Here is a 24,006-nt window from a genome sequence, read left to right as displayed (position 1 = left end):
GCAGTGTCATGTAATTTGAAGTGAATATTCGCTGAGAATTTCAAATAAATTGGGAATCGATTACAAGATATAACTTACTAAGTGTATTAGCAATTCTCATGAAATTAAATAAAGGTAATGAAGTATCTAGCTGATAAAACAATGATAATGTGAGAATTGTCCGTGTTTTATTTAATATTTTATGTCTTTGAGGTTTTAGATGGAAGTATTAGTGTGTCAACTGTTAAGTCCCACCACTCAAGTCTGAAATAAATCAGCAACTATTGGATGGATTTCCATGTTGTTTGGTACAGATATTTATGATCCCAAAAAGACCAACCTATTGACTTGGGTGTTGAATGCCATGGCATGTGGTCCATTCCCTGACCCTGACCTCTTGAGGTTTGGTCAAAGCTTTCACTTTCACTGACTTTAGTTTATCTTCAACATAGGTTTGCACAAACATTTGATACAGGAATATAAATTTGTATGTTGCGAGAAACTTCACGTTAAATGGAAATATATTAACAGTTTTTCAACTGAGAAAAGACACATTAGTTAAAGCCCCTAAACATATGGTCTCAAATGTTCCTCATTCAATGTACAATGTCAATATTTTGTAAAAATCATTGTTGGATCTTTAGTTTTTTCAGGGCGTTCATGCTAAGGAATTTGAAGCAATGAGTCACTTCATAAATACCTTGTGAATATTATGTGGAGATTTATTATGACTGATATGTAATTTGAGCTTCATTCAGAAGGGCTCCTTGTAGGGTAAAGTACCTCAGCAGATAGTGATAGCCGTGCCTAAGCCACTGTTGGATCTGTTATCCTCTGCCCTCTGGCCCTCAACCATCTTTGTCTGTATGGTATGTGCCCATCCACAGTCCCATGACCCAACTCCTCGTCTAAATATAGATACCCGCGTAGCACTGCTAAGGTCACATTACGTCATCCCAAGTGGCACATTCTCAATCAAGCTTCAGTCGTTGCACAAGCTTTGGATGCAACAAACCCTTTATGATATCCTCTGTCACAAAAAAAGTCATGAGGGGTGGCTTGATAACGATGGGATACATTAACGGTGACCTTCTCGGCGGAGGGCTTGACCGGAGCTAAAGATTTGTGTAGCACCACGACTTTAAATATCTGGTGGAAAAAATAGAACATTTTTCTCTAATATTGATGTGCTTTTTTATTGAGACTTTTTGCTGACATGGGTAATGGAATTAATAAGGTACAGTATCAGAACTCTACATGAAAACGATTCACCTTTATGACCTTTTACAGCCTTGTCTAAATTAATTGACTCAATTTCTAACTGTCTATAGGTTCTGCCTCATCTGTATCTCGGAAATATCAAAGGTAAGATGTCCTAACTACTGTTATTTGAGCCTAGAAATTTATTTAATTTCAGGATAATGTAGTAGAGTGTGTTTCAGTTCCTCATATAGAGGGGCATGTGGTGAGATGCTACACTGAGCTCAGTTTCTATATAGTGGAGAGGTCACAGTGTAGGGCAGAATGATTGAAGTAGTATATTTTGATGAAAAAAACACCCAATTGCACACTTTTTGTAAGCAGCTGGAGGAAAGAAATGTAGGGCTGCTGAGTACGTGAGGTTTAATGTGGGAGGGGATGCCCCTGCAGCGTGGGGTTGTCCCCATAGCAAACTGTATCCACATTTTTCCATTTGTTTTTGTTTCTTCTATATATGTGCATGCTTGTAATGGCGACTGCAAAATAAACTATCTTAAAAATCTATACAATTTAAAGTGAACATGACAAGTTCAGGGAACCACTGTTAAATACAAAAGATGACACACTTGCTCGGCATATTTACATCATATGAAACCATATGTATAGGTAACAGCAAGTGTGAGAATGTATGAAGAACACGTAAGTTGTTCCAACATCTTACAGTGTAAGAAGTCCCCCGATCTGTCCTAAAATGACAACACAGTAACCACAGAACCAGTGAAGTTGAGAAGGGTTAGTTTAAAGTTCTCAGGCTGGCAAGAAAACTAAAGAATTACTTGATTGTATGTCTTAAACACTATATAAAAGCCTACCAAAAACCCTAGACTGTCTTCATTGTATAAACTTGGGCACAAGATTGCTTAAGAATATTCATTAATAAAAAATATATACATAACGACCCAATTCGCTGTTTTATAGATCTTAACCACATCTAATTTGTGTTATAAGCTGAGATGGGAGTTGCTAAACTAGTTATGTTAGCTTGCACAGCAATGTGCAGTAGCGGGGTTTCTTATTCTGCATAGACCTTATTGTTGGATTAGGATACTGCCTATTTTGTGTATTGTAGTTGAATTGGCAATATTGCACGAATCAAAATAGATATGTAAAGATAACAGCTGGGAAAATATCAATAAGTAACTATAGTTTTAACATTAGCTGAGGATATCTCACCAGCTAACATTAGCTTATTAGCTCTCTTGCTTCTATTTCGCCTTTTTTTTCTATTTACTGCTAATTTTACCTGGTGTTTTCACAGAAATCCTTCATTTCTATGGCATTAACATTATTTTATGTGGTAAAACACCTTTAAATCTTGGGCATGTAGTGACTGTGTTTCTGGCTTCATTGGGCAGCCTCACTGGCATGTTCTCAGCAGAGACAGTTGTTGGCCTTTATGTAACCTGTGAACATATTTATCTCATGACCAACACACTTGTGATCTTGTCTCTTTATGACCTTCAAGCCATCAATTTACAGTTACACAATCAGATTGTGTTTCCTTTGCAGTTTGCATATGGATTTATATTGCAGCCTTCTCGTTTATTCATCTATTTTTCAATTCATATTAGTTCAGGTTTTTTTTGGTTTTGCAATTTATACAAAATGATATATGTGTGGAATTGGGGTTAGTAAAATGAATATTGCTGACAGGAAGGCTCAAATTCAATGCTTGTGTAAGGGTTGCATTAGCATCCTGCAAACTTGCAAAGCATGAGAAAAACTTGCTCAAGACACATCTGTCCAAGGTAGAAAACATTTGGCTTCCTTTTAAAGAACAAAATTTGATTAAAACAATTACTGTTTCTTGCTTCTGAGCCAAGCTGTTGAACTGTTTTAGAAACATTGGTTTTCCGGTTTTTCTTTCAGTTCAAAAAAAGGGGCCATTTAAGGCCCTCTTTGCTTGGGAGAGATCAGGGGAGGGGGGTTGTTGTTGTTGGGTAGAAACAACTTTATTTAGATCGGATCAGACATAGGGTGATTTGGGATTGGAAGTAAGGCATATTTAAGATGTCTGATTTCTTTGTGCCCTGCAGATGCACAAGACCAGGAGCTGTTGGCGAAGCACAACATCACACATATCCTGTCCATCCACGACACAGCAGCACCCATCCTTGAGGTGAGCTGTCTTCTCTGTGTCTTACCTCGGCCTATGTGACCCTCTGACCCCAACATTAATGCAGGCTATAGGTTAAACCTCTACTGAATTATCTCAGGCTCTATTTCCTCCTAAGAGCCCATGCTACTTGTTCTGAATGAAATACATGATACCACTTTCTAAATTATTATTTTCATCAGGGCTTCAGCCTACAACATTTTCTTTCTTTTAACCTTTAAATTCATTTTCCAATGGCTTAATTAAAGCGAAAAATATCCATCACAATTTTACAAAATCTGAGGCGACTCAGCTCACTCACTTGAGTAACATGAAGCAGCGTTTTTGTGAAATATGTATTAAAAGGTAAATGACTGACTGATGTACTACTTGTTTCAGCTGTAATGCATTATAAACTTGTTATCCTCAGATCTATGACCTTTAACCACATGATTCTTTTTATGAGAGTCCATCATATTTGCATTTGAAAAGGATAAATATGAGACAAAGAGTGTGGTGCAAGATACTCTACTCAAAAGTCATATTTTTGTTGAAATAGACCACTTCAATTAATGTGAAAGTCAGATGGTCTTTTCAATTTTGCACGGAAAGTCCTTTTATCTTGTATCAGTCAGAAGACCTGGAATTCACCAGGTTTCTCTAAATAAGCAGTTTTCTGGTTCACTTCAATATTGTGTAGGACCCCAATGAATATTTGAAAATTAGTTTGCCAATTTCAGTCTGTAATGCAGCTGTCGTGCAGATGCAAACCACCAAAATGGGAGATTTTTTTTCACACAAGATGCTTTTAACTCAGCATCTTGTAGTCCCATACAGTCTTGAAAGTGCAACTGTATTTATTTAAAAAAAAAAAAAAGGGTGCTGACTCTTCACAGCTGCATCTGGACGTTGCGATTTGTGTATGAAGGGGAGAAAGGTGTTTCTTTTTGTATGTACATGAGCGTGTGAATGTTGAGAAAGAAACGATTCTACTGTGAGAACCTAGAAATGTTGGTAGAAATGTGCTTTCACTGACTCTCTTTGAATGCAGAAATAAGAATATATCAATTGAAAAATCGCTAAATCTTATCTTAGAGTCATACAGTTTTCTTCAGAGATTTTATTATTTAAGAAAAGTCACCAACGATCCATTTAGGTTTGAATTTAATCGTCCTTTCAAATTGAATGACATTTCCAATTCTCTCCGTCTCTGTCTGACTTGTTTTTGAAAATCCTGATTTCCAGTGTTTGCTTTCACAACTTTCATCTTTTCTTGTTGAAAGCGAGCATGAAAAGTTATCTGAGATTTCTGTACACTTTCCCCATCCATGCGAGTATCATTGAACTCTGAAGAGAAACAGCAACTTGTATTACAGTATCACTACACAAACTGGTCAACCACCAACACTTTTATAAAGGATTTAAGATTGAAATCAAGTCTGAGTCTCTGAATTGTGCTACTCAACTATTCAGCAGCTCTTAACAAATTTTTGATTATGATCGCTAGATTGCTCTCACATTCATTAGCTATTTTTAGTTTTGTGGCATAATGATGACTCAGGTCTGTTTTTACCAGTTTAGCCCAAATGGCCAGATGGGATGGTGTATTTGCATACCTAACAGTCAAACTGCTGACAGATTGATTTCTTGGAAGAAACTGTGAAGGTTCCTGAGAGAGGAAAGTAGAATTTGCAATTTGTCTGATTTTAAAAACACTGAGTCATGGTCTTGATGAGTTTTAAGAGCAATGCCGCAATGAAGGACTTCTCAGTATTTGTTTGCATAACCTTACAATTACACTTACATAAGAGTTGCATGCTTGGTCAATATGTACACCTCTGTTAGTGTCAATGTGTTTGTGTGTGTGTGTGTGTGTGTGTGTGTGTGTGTGTGTGTGTGTGTGTGTGTGTGTGTGTGTGTGTGTGTGTGTGTGTGTGTGTGTGTGTGTGTGTGTGTGTGTGTGTGTGTGTGTGTGTGTGTGTGTGTGTGTGTGTGTGTGTGTGTGTGTTTGTGTGTGAGTGGGTGGGTGGGTGTGTGTGTGTGTGTTTGTGTGGTTGGTGTGTGTGCAAGCTAACCTGTCTGGAGCACATCCAGAGCTCGCTGTGTCCCAGAGGACTCAGGGGTTTTTGCAGCGGTTCAGTCATAACCGGACAAGGTAGTTTCTGTCCACTGCATGTACCATCAGCTGCCAGGTGCATCGTACAAAAACACACACATCAACACACGTACACACATGAATATCATTAAGACGTGACCTACCATACCAGCAGGGTCAGAGGCACAAAGTTTCAGAGGCCGTCTCATACATTGAAAAACAGGAAGTGTCTTAGACCCCCGAGTTCAAACAGATGACATATATAATTAAATGTTTAAATATAAAATCGAAATGCACATCTGAAAAAATAAACAATTTGACGTTGCTAAGTCTAAACTCCTCCCCCTTTGCCTTTAGGAGATGACATACCTGTGCATATCTGCTGCTGACAGCAGGCTGCAAAACCTGTGAGTACTTAGATGATATATACATATATACACACATTTTATATACTTAGTTCACTGTATTTGAAAGTAATTCAATTTTGGATCTGATGTATCTTCTATATGATGGATTGTGTAATAGAAAATAAAAGTCAGACAAGAGTTAGGTCAATTCTCTTTTTGATGTATTTTGTTTAATGTCTTATGAATTAAATTATTTGATATATAAGTACTCTTATTCAGAACATTGTGTAGTACACATGCAGTCTTATTACTGAATAAGTTCTGTATCTAAAATATATACCAAGTGTATAATGTCTTATGCTTGGTGAGCAGGTGCAGTAGTCAATATTTGATGGAATAACAACTGCAGAATAGATTATCGCTACTTAATTAGGTGGAATTTTCAATTGGAATTTAATTTTAGTAAGGATATACCGTTTAAATGTATTTTGATATATTGTGTTATATGTGGTAATGCTATCAGGGTTCAGTACTTCAGAGACAGCATCATGTTTATCCATGAATCCCGACTGAAAGGAGAGGGCTGCCTTGTCCACTGGTGAGTAAAAAAACAATCAACTATAATCTGTCATTATGTTTAGTATACATGACCTTAAAACCACATTTTAAAACAATTATCTGTTTGTTTGATCAAACATGATGCAGAATTCTTTGATTTAACTTTGGAAAATAATAGATTTATTTTAAGTCTTTGTTGTTTGGGTACCCTCCATTCATATTTTTATTGAAAAATATTTGAATCATAGTTTTCTTTCAAAGCCAATGGTACAAAACTGGTGTTGTTTAGAGGATGTTGGAAGCACGGATTTCAGCCCTAATTAATTATAAAATTAGGAATATTTGCCTCAAGTGGAATCTTCTATATTGTATTAACCCATGTTTTTCATTTTAATTTAACCAAACAACATATTGTTTTGTTTATGCTTGTGATATAAATCTCATCAACATTCTCATATCCAGCACTAAACCACAGTGTTAAAGCAAAAGGGGTTTCACTACTTTATAAAGGGAATTTGAACCTGTGTGCTCTCAGTGTGGCAGGAGTGTCCCGCAGTGTGACCCTGGTGGTGGCCTACATCATGACGGCGACAGGACGCGGCTGGGTTGAGTCTTTGGCAGCGGTGAGAACGGCTCGGCCGTGTGCGGGGCCAAACCTGGGCTTCCTCCGTCAGTTGGAGGAGTTTGAAAATACAGAACTGTCAGAAGTGAGTAACACCTCGCTAGTGTTATAATAATTAACATTACATAGTTTAAAATGATAAATGTTCTCTCTATACATGTATTACTTTAGATTGTGGCGGCAGCTGTCATTACTAGGTGTGACTATATAGTGTTAATATAGTGTACCCATGCACAAGGGATTAACGGTACCCCACCCATTTAAAGTTAGTGGTTGGTTTGTCCCATCTGGGCAATTGAACATGGAGGTGCAACATGGCGGGCTCTGTATGAAGGACCTGTTCCCTATGTATATAGGAAGGGCTCGTTCTAAGGTAACAACAACATGATGGCCTTAGTCTAAGTGATTATACAGTAACACATACATACTAATGAAAAGTATATTCAATTTTTGCCAATAGATCCCACTAAATCCCAAGCACTACTCCTTTAACACCTGGCTGAACATTATTTAATTGCCCTCACTGGTTGTAAGTTCCAAGCTTGTTCCACATTCTTTTGGGCATTTTTGCCTTTTTTTATTTTGACATGAAGAGGCAAATAGTAAGCAGAGGGAGAGACAGGGGTGTGACATGAAAATAAAAGTCTGAGGTCCCATGTTTCACTTGACAGTTGCAACACCACACACTTCTGATCACACCCCGTTGGCTGTGGTCAGCAGTGAGCACTGATGCACCTGTAACCCCACCCCTCAGTGCTGTCACTGTGTACTGACACACCCTTCAGTACACTTGTACCTCACTGCAGCTAGGTGAGGTCTCAAAAAACACAATTTTCTGCCCTATAGCGGAAAATAAAAATGGCACATGTATAAAAACAAGCCAGGCATGTTTTTATTATTTTAGAAATCTGAAAAGTGAGTTAGGAGCAGGTTCAGATGCTGTAAAACAATCTGATAAGGACTTCAATTGAACCACACTAACCCCATTAAAATCAATTGCCTAAACAACTACGACTGAAATCCACCTTTAAAGACTCCTCTCTGTCTCAGTTTTCCCTCAATGTGAAAAACTTTCCAACTCTTTTATTCTGTCACTGCTGTCAGTTATTCATCTGACTCACTCCTGAACTCCCCTTTTCTGCTTTCCCCCTACAGTATCGTGCCTGGTGGAAGGACCGATACGGGAAGAACTCCTTCAACGATGATGAAGAGGTGGAAAACCTTTTAAATCGGAAATTAAATGGTGGCAGCAGCAACGATACCTTTACAACCAGCATTTCTCCACTGGGCAAAAGTAACACATGAGAGTCTCATCTTTCCTGAACTCAAGCAGCTGGGGGACTGTGCTTGGACCATTAAAACCACTAAGACCAGCTGTTTGCTTCAATCACGGGTCCTTCAGAGAGAAGCTACAGCAGAGACACGTTATGTGTTACATCTCATGTTGACGAAGGAGTCATGTGTGTGGGGGGGAATTTTTTTCGGCCATTATCTCAGTCCGCCCTTGTCGTGTCATGTCCTTGCCTCAAACTGTCAAAACAAGATGCAAGAGCAGCCAAGCATGACACCAAGGAAATGTATGTACATACAGTCCACAGTGTGAACATGTTTAACAGCTGTCTCTCCCCCTGTTAGTTACGTTATGCTGTGTCTTCTACTTGAAAAATGAGTATTATTTGTTCTGTATAAACCGTTTCAAAGCTGAAGAATACTGTCTTCCAGTCAAACAGTATCAGAAGCTGTCTTTATTGCAGTTTTACTTACAAATGTTTATTTGTGTTTGTACTTTACACAGTAGCCTATCTCAATGCCATTATAAGAAGGATTAACATTAAGAGCCTGATTTGAATTGTAATGTCTAATGTTTAATAGTGAATGATTCTCAACCATTTAGGCTCCACGTTATGTGAATTTACATTGTATGTAATAAACCATTAACCTTAAAATGTTTTACATGTTGTGTATTTCTTTATCTATTTAGGGAAATGGTTCCTATCTTGCGAGCAGGGGAAAAGGATCAGAAGGGCATACAAAACGTATTTCTGCTTCACAAAATGTGAACATGTTAAGACTCATTTGTGGTTCACTGGATCCTTGTAGGCATTTCAGGCCTTTTATGATATATATAAAGAAAATAGTTAGCCTTTGTTGGAACTTGTTTCAACTGGTCAGTGATAGAAGAGTTTTCTGGATACTTTACTTAATTTAAGGCGTTAATAGAATGGAAAATACTCTACTACAATAAGACATCCTGATGCACCCATGTGTAATGAACATTTTAATGTTAATATAGTACAACTAATTTAGTTTTATATATAGCAATCATTGCATTTTATCAGGATTATTATTAAGTAGGATGACTTTAGCTGTATAACAAATGTAGTAAAGTACAAAGTCACTTCTCTGTGAGCTTTTTTTGGAACTAGCTCTCTTCACATTGTTTCTTTATCTTTTTTGCTTGTGTGGCCATTTGGGCAGCATCTCTGCATTAAAAGTTGCTACACAAATGAAGTTATTACAAGTACAACTTTCTCAACAACTGTAAATATTTTTTGAGTAAATCTAATAAACTGGGGGCAGAAGCCAAAGTGGAACAATGAAACCACAGTACATTTACTCAAGTTCTGAAACATTTTGAGGAACCTTATAGGTTGATTGTAGCTTCATTTTAAAGGGAAATGTGTCTCTATGTATTATGATCTGACATATATAATTATTTACACAGCAGATTACAAGATTACACGAGAAAATATATGCTGAGTTCATAAAATATGTTACACTATAACAATATTTCTTATTGGCAGTGTAATGTAACTAAGTACATTTACTCAAATGCTGTACTTAAGTGAAAAAAGGGAGGTACAAGTAATTTACTTGAGCATTTTTGAATTATGCTACTTTATACTTTTATTCAACTTCAAATTGTGGGAAATGTTGTTCTTTATACTCATTACATTTATTTCACATTTTTAGTTACCAGCTTCTTTTGGTTATAATTTAGGTTATTAACACAACATTTAAATCAAATAATATGTTATATCATATATTATTATAGGTTAAGCTACCCAATGGTGTATACGGTGATTAAAATTAACCCCACCTTTACCAAGTGCAAAGGTGGGGTTTATTGAACACAATACTTAATCAATAATTATAATACAATAATGTAATATATATAGGGCTTAAATTGCCCATTCTGCAAAATGTGTAGTTAACTCTGGTACTTCAAGTATAATTTAATGCCAATACTTTTGTACTTTTACAAGTACAATTTTGAATGCAGGAGAGTATTTTCACACTGGCTAATTGCTCATTTTACTTAAGTACTTCTCACGCCCCTGCTTATCGGTTATTGTGTCAGTAATAATGATTAAAGAGTATATTATATATCATTTTCTACAACATTGATAGTAGTCAATACTGCAAAAGAAAAAACGTTTTGAAACTTTCGAGTTCAATTAGATTTTGTAGTTGAAAGGAGGTTTTTGAATGCAGGACTTAGGTTTGTGTTAACATTTCGTAAAGTCTTCCTCTGTCACAAAGGTTGGAATGGGTGATTTACAGGGTTAAAAAAGATTTGCTATTTTTATCAATTTCCTATAAAGCTTATTGTAAACCTCTAAGAACGTTTTGGACTGGAATGTGTTTGTGTTGTGTTGAGTTACTCAACGTATTTTACAGTAACTGTTTCTGTGTAATAGTGCATTCTAGCTAAATTACATAGTTTTTAATAATCCTATCTAATAGCGGTATCATTTGTTCTATAATCTTCTTGTCGCAGCAAACGGATATTTTTCCACTTTACTTCTGCAGCAGGATCACTCCAGCTACTTTTCGTAAAGCTTTATCGTTTCAAAGAATTGTTTTCGTCTCCGTGCCACGATTTTCCGTGCATGCGGGTGTGTGACACTTCTGAGTGACTGACGCCGGCAGGGTTTCCCCCCGGTGTGTTACTGGAGATCCGCCGCTGTGTGCAGATAAGCTTCGCAGTAGAGAGAGAGAGAGAGAGAGAGAGAGAGAGAGAGAGAGAGAGAGAGAGAGAGAGAGAGAGAGAGAGAGAGAGAGAGAGAGAGAGAGAGAGAGAGAGAGGCGGGCGGGCAGCAGGTGCGTCCTCTCAGCATCCCCGGCTTTGTCCCCGCCCCCCGCCGCGCGCTATAGGCTTAGGATTTAAGCGGGCCCCTCCGTAATGATGAGAGCTTTCTGAGACTGATTGATTTCAAAACTTGACGGGTTTCGAGTTTCACAGGTAAGAGCAGCTCACTCTCAGGCCAAGTTAGTAGAATAAACTCCTCTGCATTACTTTCACAACACAATACAGCACATTGCATTGTGTTACAGGAGTTTACAGTGGACGTGTGTGTGTTTGGACAGAGATGAACGCAGAGGTGGATTACGGATGCTCGGTGAGCAGCGGGAACGGGAAGCTGCGGCAGTGGCTCATCGAGCAGGTGGACTGCGGCAAGTACCAGGGGCTGGTATGGGAGAACGACGAGAAGAGCATCTTCAGGATCCCCTGGAAACACGCCGGGAAACAGGACTACAATCGTGATGAGGATGCCGCGCTTTTCAAGGTAAGAGCCATCCTCTGCTGTAAATCCAGCAAAAATTGAACATGATTTTCAGAATTACAGTAGGAAAATAGTTCTGAAAAGTTTTCAAAAGATGATTTTAATGCATTTAAAGTCTTAAAAAAGGGACTATGAGCAATAACATATTGTCCATTTGATTTTTTTTTTTTTTATCATTATGGTTATTTTCATAGTAGGCAACAATTCATTAAAACTAAATCGTTAACATTTTGCAATTTTGTGTGTATGCAATATTTCCGGAACGATTAATTTAAAAGTCTGACAATAACTTTGTTAATTGTTATTTTGTTTTTTAAATTTCTGAAAATAGCCTTGTCAAAATTACTCGACACAAGTTCCCAGAGTCATATGACTTATTTTAAATAGTTGTTTTTGTATGAACAAAAAGATGATCAAAAGATAATCTGCTTAATTTTCAAGCTTTAAGGCTTTGAAAAACAGAAATTCGTCACACTTGAGATATTGAAATGTGCTGATTAAGTATGGCCAACTCAATTAATTGACTAACTATTAACTCTCTACGCTAATAAACGTTCTTCTTGAGAGGGCTCTATAACACAACACACAGTGTAGTTTGTAGAACTATTTTTCTCTTACCTTCTCAGGCTGATCTTTTTTAAGGTTTTTTGAATTTGTCCCGGTTACCTGTGTGCAGGCCTGGGCGCTGTTTAAAGGAAAGTTTCGGGAGGGGATCGATAAGGCAGACCCCCCGACCTGGAAGACTCGCCTCCGCTGCGCCCTCAACAAGAGCAACGACTTCGAGGAGATGGTGGAGAGGAGCCAGCTGGACATCTCTGACCCCTACAAAGTGTACCGTGTCATCCCTGAGGGCGCCAAGAAAAGTCAGTCCCACTTCCAACACCTCACATTACATGGCAATGCAGCATAAAGATTAAAAGTGTAAAAGTTAACCACCTGTTTAAACTTTTTGGTAGTGATAAATGTGGTTATTGTAAACTGTTTTTTTTAAACAAAGTTGGAAGTTCTTTGCAGTGATAGATAAAGGTCGATGACTCCTCAGTGCAGTAATAAAACTTTTGAAGAGTCAAAAAGCCAAACCACCAGTGAAGGTCATGCTGAATGATGTCATCGGATGTGGATTTTTTTCTGTAGCCTGTGTGTTTATATGTTTCTTTTCTTCCATCTTGTCTTCAGGACCCCGGCAGGAGGACAGTCCTTTGAGTCCAACTAGCTATCAGGTCCACTCCCCCTACCCGACACTGCAGACCCAGGTGATTTTCATATGGAAATGAGTAGGCTTGAGAGACAGAAGAAGGGAGGGAGAGGTTTGATGTGCAGCAGAAAAAGTGAATGAGAGCATACTTTGCATGCTCGACTAAACTTAGCTGCACCAGATGCCAGGTTTATGAGTTTCATCCCAAAGTCTCACTGAAGCTGCAGTCCAGTGCTGTGGAAAATAAAGATATTACAAATAGAACATAACAAAGGAAGAGGAGTGGTCCTGTTGGTCTGTGTTGCAAATTTACAATAATTTGACATTGTAGGCGGTGCATATCTAGCTTGTCAAAAACAAGCCAACATAAGGTGCTTTTAATTTTATAGGGAGTATATGACCTATTTGTTTGAATTTACCAAGCACAATATCACCTTCAGAAAACTTTGAATAAAAAAACCAAACATTATTTTTGACCAAAGTGCATACTGTCAGCTATACAATTCCTCTAGACAAATATAACATTCTTATATACATATAAACATTTTTTTAATGTTTCCCCAAAAAGTTAATGTTTTATTTAATGAGTGGCTCATGATATACCAGATCTGATTATTAACTTTGCATGTTAAACTGATGTTTGTGTGTGTGTAGATGCCACAGTACATGCCCACACCAGAGGGTGGGTGGAGAGATTACTGCCAGGAGCCGTCCTCGCTGCCTGACTTGCCCTTCCCTCAGTGTCCCTGTCCCCCACGCAGCCTGCCATGGCAGGGCCCGTCCATGGAGAATGGTAAGATACTCCACATTCAGATGTAAGCTTCGCCATTCAGAGTGTGCCTTTCTGTGTGTTGATCTCCTGTCTGTTCCTCTGTGTGTGCAGGATACCAGCTCAGAGCCTCCATTTACTCGTACGGCCCTGCTGATAGCCAGCCCACGCCTTTCACACTGGATGCCGGCATCAGATCAGCAGAGGCGCTCTCAGGTAAACAATCACTTTCACTTCACTTTTTTAATCTGAAATTAGTAGTGCTGTTGGTCCAGAAGAAGACCTACATTAAGCTAAATATGATTTCAATGTGACTTCATACCTTATTTAGCCTGAGAATCTTTTTAATCAAGCCACAAATGAGGACAAAACAGTTAATACATTGTTGCTATTTACACCTGGAGGTAAATATATGCAGAATGTGTGTTTGTATGTACAAGACTGTAGCCTACTTTGTTTAAAGGAACCCTATTATGCTTATTTTGGATGTGGCCCGTAAAATGATCAGTTATAGATTCAAAGGCGACAAACCGCACTTCTTTAGAACTTTGACAAAAACAAAACGTGAAAATATTAAAGGTGAAAAGCCTCTGTCTTCTTCTCCTCCATTCAGACCTCCGCCTGCATGTGTCTATATATTTCCGGGATGCTCTGGTAAGGGAGGTGACCACCTCCAGTCCGGAGGGCTGCCACATCACTTCCTGCTCCCCAGAGGAGAAGCACTACCTGTCGTCAGGAGGACCGGAGGTGGTGCTTCTCCCTGTGGACAGCCTCTCAGCCCAGAGGAGGGCAGATGAGTGTCCCCCGAGTCCCCCATCAACCTCAGAAAAGGGAGTTTTTCTGTGGATGGGCCCAGACGGACTCTACGCTCGCAGGCTGTGTCTGGGCAGAGTGTATTGGCAGGGAGGACTGTCCCAGTACGGAGACAAGCTCAACAAACTGGAGAGAGAAGTCACCTGTAAACTCCTCCACACACAGGACTACCTGACAGGTGAGACAGGGAAGGGCTGCAACTATCTTCATAATCATTTAATCTGGGGGATTTGTTTGAGTGTTATGATCTATAAAAAGTAGGGGAAAATGCAATCAGTTTTTCCTTTAGGTCACAAGCTGTCCACATAAAAACATAATTCAACTTACACCAGATAGTCACATGTAAGAAGCTAGAATTCAATGCCATGCTCTGCAAAATTAAATGTAATAATAATATAGTTCATAAGAGGCACAAACTGGAGCTGAAGATAAACTTAGATCAGTAAGGCAGCAGTGCAGACTTGAACTTGAAACGTTTTTGATTGTCTGTTAGTCTGAATTGTCTTTGAGGAAAAACTACAGCTCATTTACTGTAAATAACGTGCTTGAAGCCATCTAACAACAAAACATAAGACAGACTACCCCAAAAGTCAACATTACTGCGGTAGACAAAGCTGTTCAAGTAGTTTTTCATGATGAGATGGCAGTCACATCAATTTTTCAAAGACTCATCCTCCCACCCACATGCTAAGCCAGCCCCAGCTGTGTAGAAGCCTGACAGCTAAGTGTATTTGCATACATGGTGTGACCAGGACTTTCCATTCAAATCACCCCAAAGGTCATGCCTCTTCAACTGAAACTCTCCTGAATTCTTGTGAATCCATCAATTCAGATGTATTTTGTGTCAACTGATTATAATTTGATCTTGTCTCTTCTGTGCCTTTCAGAGCTTCAGAGTTACGGGCTCCATGGTCGGCCTCTACCTCGCTTCCAGGTCCTGCTGAGTTTTGGAGATGACTTCCTGGACGCGCAGAGGCAAAGACAGAGCCTCACAGTCCAGGTGAGTTCCATGGCACTTCCATATTACTTTCATTTTTGCCATTTTTAACTTTTAAAATGTGATCTGAAAAGTGAAAATAGGATTTGAAAGTCAGTCAGAAGTTCTTTAAAGTCATAATGTTTCCAAAACTTTGAATTCAGTTTCTGCAGCGATTCAACAATAGCCCAGTTCCAGATCTCTCAACGCTACCTCCACATCTGTAATATTTCTCTAGTAAAATGAAGGAACAATTTAGTTTGAGTATCAGGTTGATTTCACACACCACTGAAAGATTCTAACCTGCTTTTTGTTCAGATGACACTGAAGATTTAAAACCCAGAGAAACAACCCAAAAAGTAGAGCTTACGTTACAGACCAATAATCAGACCTCATCACTCAGTGTGAAATTAAAGCGTATTACTACTTGGGAGGGATTAGTTGACTATATAATAAAAAATAGAATTTTATGGAATTATCAGGGAAATAATGGGCAGATTTATTCATAAGCAGAACAGTTACTCGATGCAGCCCTTATGTGGATTTAAGATTAGTTATTTCTTTAACAATTTAACTTACAACAAGCAACCTACCAAGCAATTGTATGGTGTTCTAGAGAAGTCCCCATTCCATTATCCAGGGAAACAGCACACAATGAGCACAACACCAGAGCAAATCACAGGGTCTCTGAAAGAATATGAGACGTGGACAGTTTTCAGAGGCCTGAACTACTGTATATTAATGTAAATGTGTTACAAAACAGGATAGGTTACGCTCCATAGCCCCTTTTGTGGAGATTCTACGCTCTGAAACATGAGTGTGAACATTTTGCAAGATAGGTTCACTTTTTTACAGTATTTTGTCAAAAAAATGCAACATTTAAGACCAATAGTTCTAGTTGAAAGCTCAGGTTGAATTGGACTTTAGACATTTTTTGCCAATCCTGTATTAAAAGTTATGACACATTCTAAAACAAAGAGAACGAGGCTCTTGTAGACTTGAATTCTCTACAATTTTTGACTTTCAAAACCTACCTTTTGGGATTTTTTAATTTTTATACTAATTTTAGCTCATAGAAACTATGAGCAGTATAAAATTGTGACAGTTTACTAACCTGTCTGACCGTCCTGTTTGTCAGGTGGAGCCGCTGTTTGCCAGGCAGCTCCTGTACTACGCCCAGCAGATGGGCGGCCACTACTACCGCAGTTACGAGCATCCCGGAGTCACAGACCACATAAACGCCCCTGAGGACTACCAGAGGACCATCACACATCATCTCCACAGCAGCAGCCTGCAGGAGTGACCTCTGTGGGTTCAGTGACTGTTGAAAACTTCAAGATGCAGCTCTGACCTTTGACATAGGAGACGAGGAAACTGAGACTGGAGGACAAACTTGGACAGTGTTATACATGAAGATTAAGGACATTTAGTGACAGTGTTTGCCATCTGTGTGTGTGTGTGTGTGTGTGTGTGTGTGTGTGTTGCATTTTCTCTATCCCCTTTCATTTTTTATGGCACCATGAATATTTTCCATACTGACTATGCAAGAAAACTGACAGCTTAGGCGATTGTACTTGTAAAAATACGTGATGAAATGTAGTGCCTCATATAAATAGATAGTTTAACATTTTGGGAAATGTATTTTCTTGTCAAACTGAGAACATTCTGGAGTCTGTACAGTGAACACATAAAGCTGGAGCCAGCTAGCTATTAGCTTAGCTTAGTAGAACCAATGAAAACAGGAAATTGGTTAGCTACTAGCAACTTTCTAAAACTCACAAGTCATCATTTTCGTTTTTATTTGTTTATTCTGAAAAACAATGAAGTTCAAAAACATGAAATTTACCATTTTGTGGGGTTTTGAGTCAGACTACGTTTTTACACCTGTTTTACTGTATACTTACAAAACCTTATAAGGTAATGTCCCATATCAGTGCTTTAAAGGTGCTGAGAGGCAGATATTTTAACACTTAAATGAGCGAGGGTATTCATTTGTAGTCTTTATGCTAAGCTGAGCTAGGCTAAGCTAATCTTTTGCAGTAGTTTCATATTTGATGTACAGATGTGAGAATGGTGAGGATTTTTTCGTTTCATTTTTATTTTGAATTTTTTTTGTATTGTTAGGAGACACTATCACCACCATTTACTGAATTATGATTATTGGGCTTGGCTGTTTGTATGAGAAACTCAGGGAACTGATTTTATGATTTGAGATAAGCTTTTACCACTTAATTTTAAATATTTCATATTTTTTTAATTATAATGTAACTGGCGTACATACATTTTAAGAAAGAGTTACTGTAAATTGAATGTTTGTTGCTTTTTTTGCCTTAATGAACACATTCCTGTTTTTTAAAGAAAAATAAATGGCTTAAGTACAAAAGAGTTCCGACCTCTGTTCATAACTGTGAGCTCTATGAGGGCAACATGAGTACTACGTTCGCTGCTTCTGAACAGGAAGTGTGGTTTCGGGTGCAGGAAGAGGCTGGTTGATCAAACACGTCTCTATCACAAACATGTATGATGACATCACGAGGGGAGGATAGAGAGGAAGAGGTTGGCCACGTTTTCCACGCTGCGCTGGAGAGAAGGCCTTCCTGATTATTGCTCACAAATTAAAGTGTGTTTCCACTTTCATGGAAAACAATCACAAGAAGCCACAGTACATTTGTCACCGCGACAATATCATTTACAAGAAGAGCAGGGAGGATGTCATCACTTGAATAGGTTACCTTAGAAAAACAACTGAGACGTTTTAATTTGAAAACCACGTAGTGACTCTTCACACACAGGCTTTATGATCAGGGCTGCAATTTAAGATTATCTTTTAGTTATGAGTAACAATTATGTTTTTGGATGACGTGATTATTGCTAAATCCATAACATGTAAGAAAATAGTAAATAAAGGAACTACTACAACTCTCAAGTGCCACAGATGTCTACAAATGGCTTGATTTTCAAGTCAAATATCAATGTTTTTATGATATAAAACACACAGAGAAGACAAATAGTGAGAATATTGCAAACCCTATACTTACATTTAAATAAATCAAGAAATGTATGGCAACATTAAATAAGTAAACATTAAAAAAAATGAAGCTCAGATATTTCTAAAAAACATTATTGTCCAGATCTTTTGTTATCCACCACTGATTTTAAAGAGTCTGCCTTCACTGTAGGAGACGACCAACCTGCTTCAGCACTACATGTAGAAAACATTCAACTTTCCATGGCAGAACATCAGTGACGTCACCTGCTTCAAGGTTCCACTTGTTGTGTGTTCAGAGATGGTCTTCTGCGTACCTTGACTGTAACGAGAGGTTATTTGAGTTACTGTTGCCTTTCTATCATCTTGAAGCAGTCCGGCCTGTCTCCTCTGACCTCTGGCATCAACAAGGCATTTCTGCCCAGTGAAAAGTCGCTCACTGGATATTTCCCCTTTTTCGGACCATTCTCTGTAAACCTTAGAAATGTTTGTAAATCCCAGTAGATCAGCAGTTTTTGAAATACCAATAACCATGTCACGTTCAAAGTCCCTTAAACCACCTTTCTTCCCAATTCTAATGCTCTGTTTGAACTTCACCAAGTCGCTTTGACCATGGCTACATGCCTCAATGCATTGAGTTGTAGGTGTACCTAATAAAGTGGCCAGTGAGTGAGTGTATAAATAAATATATACACAAAAACAGCCCCACACCATGATGTTCCCACCTCCAAACTTCACTGTTGGTATGGTGTTTCTAGGGTGATGTGCAGTGCCATTTGACCTCCAAACATGGTGTGTATTATGGATTCCAAAGAGTTCAATTTTGAAGTCATCTGACCAGACTATATTCTCCCAGTATTTCACAGGCTTGTCTAAATGTTGTGCAGCACACTTTAAACGAGCTTCAACATGCTTTCTCTTCAGCAATGGAGTCTTGCGTGGTGAGCGTGCGTACAGGCCATGGCGGTTGAGTGCATTAGTTATTGTTTTCTTTGGAACAATTGTACCTGCTAATTCCAGGTCTTTCCGGAGGTCTCCACAAGTGGTCCTTGGCTCTGGGACTTCTGATAATTATTTTCACTCCTCTGTCAGAAATCTTGCGAGGAGCACCTGGTCGTGGCTGGTTTATGGTGAAATGTTGTTCTTTCCACTTCTGGATTATGGCTCCAACAGTGCTCACTGGAACATTCAGAAGTTTAGAAATCCTTCTGTAACCAATGCCGTCAGTATGTTCTGCAACAATAAGGTTGCGAAGGTCTTGACAGAGCTCTTTGCTTTTACCCATCATGAGATCTTTCTTGTGTGACACCTTGGTAATGAGAGACCTTTTTATAGGCCATCAGTTGGGACTGAACCAGCTGATATTAATTTGCACTGAGGGGCAGGATTACTTTCTAATCACTGATAGATTTCAGCTGGTGTCTTGGCTTTCCATGCCTTTTTGCATCTCCCTTTCTTCATGTGTTCGATACTTTTTCCCCTGTGTCATTCCATTTTAATACACATAACTTAATTGATGGACATCTATGGTTTGATTTCTTAGCATGTGTGGATTGCATAGGTTATTACCGACATCTGATGAAACTTTCATGTCAATAGCACCTTTAGAAATATATTTACTGAGAAAAATTGTGACGTATTCAATACTTATTTTACCCGCTGTATATATATATATATATATATATATATTTTTATTATGTACAATTTTCGGGCTGGCCTCAGCCCCCAATGTTACTAGATCCAGACAATGCAAAACATTATCGAACCCCTTGCAGTTTTTCTACTATATAGATTATTTCATGCATCTGTTTTACTGAAAAACATGTACTAATGTAGTAATATATATATAATATTAACAAATGCAGTTGTAAGAACTTTTAAGTACTATAATACTATATATTAAGTACTATACATCAATTAACACTTATTATATCTGCTTATGACTACATTAAGATATTAATTACCATTTCCTTTTTAAGGTACTGCTTAGACGTGCAAAATACTTAAGTATTTCTCAAGAAAGTGATAGAAATAAATGAATGCTTTGTATGTGTTTCTTGCTGATCTTGTTATTGTCTGCTCTTTGTGCAGCTGCATTAATTCAACAAAAAACTGTCAATAACAGTAACTGTGAGCTCAACCTAAAAGTCCACATTGAGTATGTGTCACATTTCTCCATTCCTTTTAATTACCCACTCACTCTAAAAAAAACCAAGTCAGATCAAAGTCTAAAATATGTTTTGAAGGCATGGAGAATTGGAGAACAAAACAATACAAAAAACTCCCCCTTCTCACCTCTGTTACTGTAAACAGAAAGCGGATAAGGGTTTAGGCTTTGAAATTATTTTGTGAATGAATCCGTGGGAGGGCAGAGAGCTAAGTTTAGCCCTCAGAGAATCAAAACAACTGCTGTCTGCCCTGCCTGGCTTTCCCCTAAACGCAGATGGGAAACCAAGACAGAGAAAAGGTGTGTGGGGCATGAATGAAGACAATAACATTTACTTGTACACCTTAAATGTAAAGGTGGAGCACCTACATTCAAAGGTGGAGATCAAATGGGTCATCAGCAAGTCCAACTCCTCCCCAGATAACCTTATGTCTTTGTCAAAGTCTCTCATGTGAGCCGTGGGCGTGCCGCTGTCTGTCTCCTCTGCCTCAGTGACTAAACCTACCGCAACCGTGAGTCTCTACACGCCACTATAACACTTTCTGTTGCCATCATCTTCCTCCTGGATTAAATTACACCCTGTTCTGATGAGGTTGCTGCCCTTGAATAACGGCTATATCGCACCCCCCTCCCTCCACCCTGCACACGCCCTGTCCTCTTCCAGAAAGCATGAGTTAACCGGTGAGCCTGAGCTCCAGAGATGAATGGGTTCAAAGCCCTGGTTTGAACCGAGGTGCAAACAGACCAACTGTCTTCAAATATGAACCGATACAAAATTATTCTTTAGGGTTTTCTCACCACAATATGTGTGCCTGCCACACACCCATAGCTCAACAGAAACTGTAGAAAGAAGAAATTTGAAGACACCGATCACCAATTGATGCTGAAAATACTTTGTATCAAAAATGACTTGTGAGGAAGTTAACCGGGTCATAATTCCCTCTTTAACACCTATTTCTGTGAAAACTGTTCATAGCAGTTCCTCTCCAAAATTAAAACTTATCAACTACATTTGAACACATAATACATAATAACATTATATATTATGCCTTTGACAAGTCATTTAATAGGTGCGCTATTATGCTTTTTGGGGTTTTCCCTTTCCTGTAGTGTGTTATAATAGTTATTCAAGGCATTTATTGGGGTGGAGTGTCTTGCCCAAGGACACAGCATGTTGACTGCAGTGGGGCTTAAGGCCGGATTGAATTGGACTAGCCAACTGCGCCACAGCAGCAGCGTAGGCTAAAATTCCAGAGTTTCCTCCAGAGGGAGTTTCTCTCCCCCTCCCCACCGCCTGAAACGGCTTGATTGGACTCCTTTCTTTACGTCTGCAAAATAATGACATCACTGTGTAACACTCACCCTTCTATTGGGAAGCGCTCCAACACATTGTACGTGTCAGGCTAAGGGGCGGGACAACTCTAAGCAGATGACAAATCAGAACAGAGAACAGAGGGTTCAGACAGAGGGTGAAAAGAGGTGCTGCAGCACAGGCAGTAGGAGAAAAATAAAGACTATTTTGAACATTAAAGCATGTAAACATGTCACAGTAGAGGAACAATATGTCCTCTTTATTAAATAGAGCTTAAATGCACCATAAGCAACTCTACAGAACCTACGTTCGTCGGCAGCTAACAGATGAAGTTAACATTAAATATGACTTTATGTGGAAATCAACATATCTGGTTGATTCCCACACAGGTTTGCTGTTTACAATGTTGCATTCAGAGAAAGATTATGGGGTGTCTCCTGGATGCGTTGATAATGAGTGTACTACATTCAGTTTTCCATTGTCTCTGTCAAGACTGGACTGGACTCCATTCTCGAGTCCTGATGGTACCGTAGAAAAACAAGAACAGTATTTTTGTTACAATTATTCACAATGACTTTGTTTCACGGACATCCAAACTAGCGGAACTATAGCAAAAAAACCAACATAACATTTGTCCCCTTAGTGTCACGTAAACCGGTAACACTAAGGGGATTTTTAAGCATGCTTGATCTGCTGATAAAGAGTTAGAAATGGTCAGAATGAAAACAATATTTTAACCATATTTTGTATTTATTGGGTAGTGGAGATGGCACAGCATTAACGCATCAAAACCTATTTTAAATCAGAGAACAAATATTTCAGTCTGAGACAGAAGTGACTCTATCATGGTTACAGTCTAGTAAACCAGTACTTTCTTGAAAGTACTACATTAACCCCTTGCATTCTACATGTTGAGTAGCCATATGTGATTAGCATAACCAGTAAGACTGGGACTGTCCTACACAGTAACAATGAAATCAACTCATTTCATGTCTTTGTGATAAGATGAACATTGGTGAAGCAGTAGTAGGAAGTGACACTGAAATAGAGCGATGAGTAAACAAGTGAAGTGATCAGTAAAAAGACACGGCTATAGTTCATAAGCTGAACACACATAGATAAGATAAGGAAGATGGATAGTTAGAGTGAAAGGAGTTTATCTCTTAACAGGCTGGATGCAGGAGGGCTGGAAGCAGGTGAGCTGGAGCTGCATGCTGCTCTTAAACTTGTTCAGCAGCTCTTCCAACAACCTGGCGGGAGAAAAAAAAACATGTCCAATGAATATTTAAAGCACAATGTAAATGTGTAAAGAAAAAAAGATACATTTTATAAGTAACCCACTTCTTATCGGCTCCGCTGTGTAGCTGAGGAAGGGCGTCCAAAGCCAGTTTGAAGCTGGCACTAGAAACAAGACGCCCAGTTAAAAAAATTATGAAAAAACAACACATTTATCAACAAGAGAAACCAAAAAAATACAGTTATAAATCTAAGCATGCACACACCTCCCCACATGTATGCATACACACACATATACGGGGTCACCACAGTGCGTGCTCACAGCAGAACCAGATTACTTTCACTTCCTTTCCATAGCCCACCAAGTAACATAAATAGGGATTGTAGTGAGGGATGTGCGACTGCTAAGATTTATGTGTGACAGTAGCTACCATAAATCACTGGGCAAATGTGGACGGGTGTGTGTTGTACTTACTTGCTTTCAGAGTTTAGGTACGCACCAATGGCGTCTCTCAGAGCACAGAGTTCAAGGCGAGCCTGAGGGTGATGGGGAGGGGGGGTTTATAGAAAAAAAGAACCTCAAATGAACATCTCTAACTGTCAGCAGTTGGTAGCTTGAAGTGAAATATGGGATTATCAGAAAAAGGGCAAAGGGTAAATCCCCAAGCGAGTTTGAGGGTCCACTTATGAGTCAGGGTCTTACTATGAGTGATAAACGGCTCTATAACTGTGTGTATGTGTTTGCGGTGAGAGTGTGTACCTGCAGAGCTCCGTTCTTGCTGAAAGATGACACACATTGCATAAGACGACACATCTCGTCTGCAACTGACTCGACAATTTTAGACAGAACCCGAGGAACCAGGTCCTTAGACACTGTGAAGACCTGAGACAGAGATGGAAGCATGACAAGTGCTGGTTAGTTCAGGGTTTGATCAAAGTAGAATCAACAAGAAAAGGTGGTTTGTACCTCAGCATGGACTGTGATGATGTTGACCAGAGCTTCCTTCAGGTAGTTTCTTACACCTGAG

At 38.9% G+C, this 24,006-nt stretch overlaps 3 protein-coding genes across 4 annotated transcripts in view; 2 read left to right on the top strand and 1 right to left on the bottom strand.

The window, feature by feature from the left end:
- The first annotated feature begins 954 nt into the window (after positions 1 to 954).
- LOC134869183 (dual specificity protein phosphatase 22-B-like) lies at positions 955 to 8,906 on the top strand. The gene is made up of 7 exons (XM_063890639.1): positions 955 to 1,216; positions 1,311 to 1,344; positions 3,276 to 3,358; positions 5,787 to 5,836; positions 6,300 to 6,374; positions 6,870 to 7,041; positions 8,112 to 8,906. Exons 1-7 carry the CDS (start codon positions 1,196 to 1,198, stop codon positions 8,259 to 8,261), a joined length of 585 nt encoding a protein of 194 aa, XP_063746709.1. The 5' UTR covers positions 955 to 1,195; the 3' UTR covers positions 8,262 to 8,906.
- Positions 8,907 to 11,140: 2,234 nt separating this feature from the next.
- Positions 11,141 to 17,122, top strand: LOC134870032 (interferon regulatory factor 4-like). 2 transcript variants are annotated; one of them, XM_063892030.1, is made up of 9 exons: positions 11,141 to 11,202; positions 11,328 to 11,527; positions 12,201 to 12,387; positions 12,701 to 12,777; positions 13,374 to 13,512; positions 13,603 to 13,704; positions 14,102 to 14,479; positions 15,189 to 15,301; positions 16,416 to 17,122. In XM_063892030.1, the coding sequence occupies exons 2-9, from the start codon at positions 11,330 to 11,332 to the stop codon at positions 16,578 to 16,580; spliced, it is 1,359 nt and encodes a 452-aa protein (XP_063748100.1). In that variant the 5' UTR covers positions 11,141 to 11,202; positions 11,328 to 11,329; the 3' UTR covers positions 16,581 to 17,122. The 2 variants fall into 2 exon arrangements, with proteins under 2 accessions (XP_063748100.1, XP_063748101.1); XM_063892031.1 differs by having other exon boundaries at positions 11,157 to 11,202; positions 11,295 to 11,527.
- Positions 17,123 to 22,473: 5,351 nt separating this feature from the next.
- The window catches only part of exoc2 (exocyst complex component 2), a 60,002-nt gene continuing 58,469 nt past the window's right edge, over positions 22,474 to 24,006 (bottom strand). The window contains exons 24-28 of the mRNA XM_063891987.1: positions 23,946 to 24,001; positions 23,739 to 23,861; positions 23,454 to 23,515; positions 23,084 to 23,143; positions 22,474 to 22,992 (exon numbers count right to left, since the gene is read on the bottom strand). Of these exons, the coding sequence (XP_063748057.1) occupies positions 22,899 to 22,992; positions 23,084 to 23,143; positions 23,454 to 23,515; positions 23,739 to 23,861; positions 23,946 to 24,001 (395 nt within the window). The 3' untranslated portion in view covers positions 22,474 to 22,898. The remainder of the gene's footprint in view (positions 22,993 to 23,083; positions 23,144 to 23,453; positions 23,516 to 23,738; positions 23,862 to 23,945; positions 24,002 to 24,006) is intronic.

Source organism: Eleginops maclovinus, chromosome 9 (assembly GCF_036324505.1).
Source record: "Eleginops maclovinus isolate JMC-PN-2008 ecotype Puerto Natales chromosome 9, JC_Emac_rtc_rv5, whole genome shotgun sequence".
NCBI classification, from domain to species: Eukaryota; Metazoa; Chordata; class Actinopteri; order Perciformes; family Eleginopidae; genus Eleginops; species Eleginops maclovinus.
The sequence above is the reverse complement of the archived record's forward strand: the minus strand, read 5'-3'. Positions and strand labels throughout refer to the sequence as shown.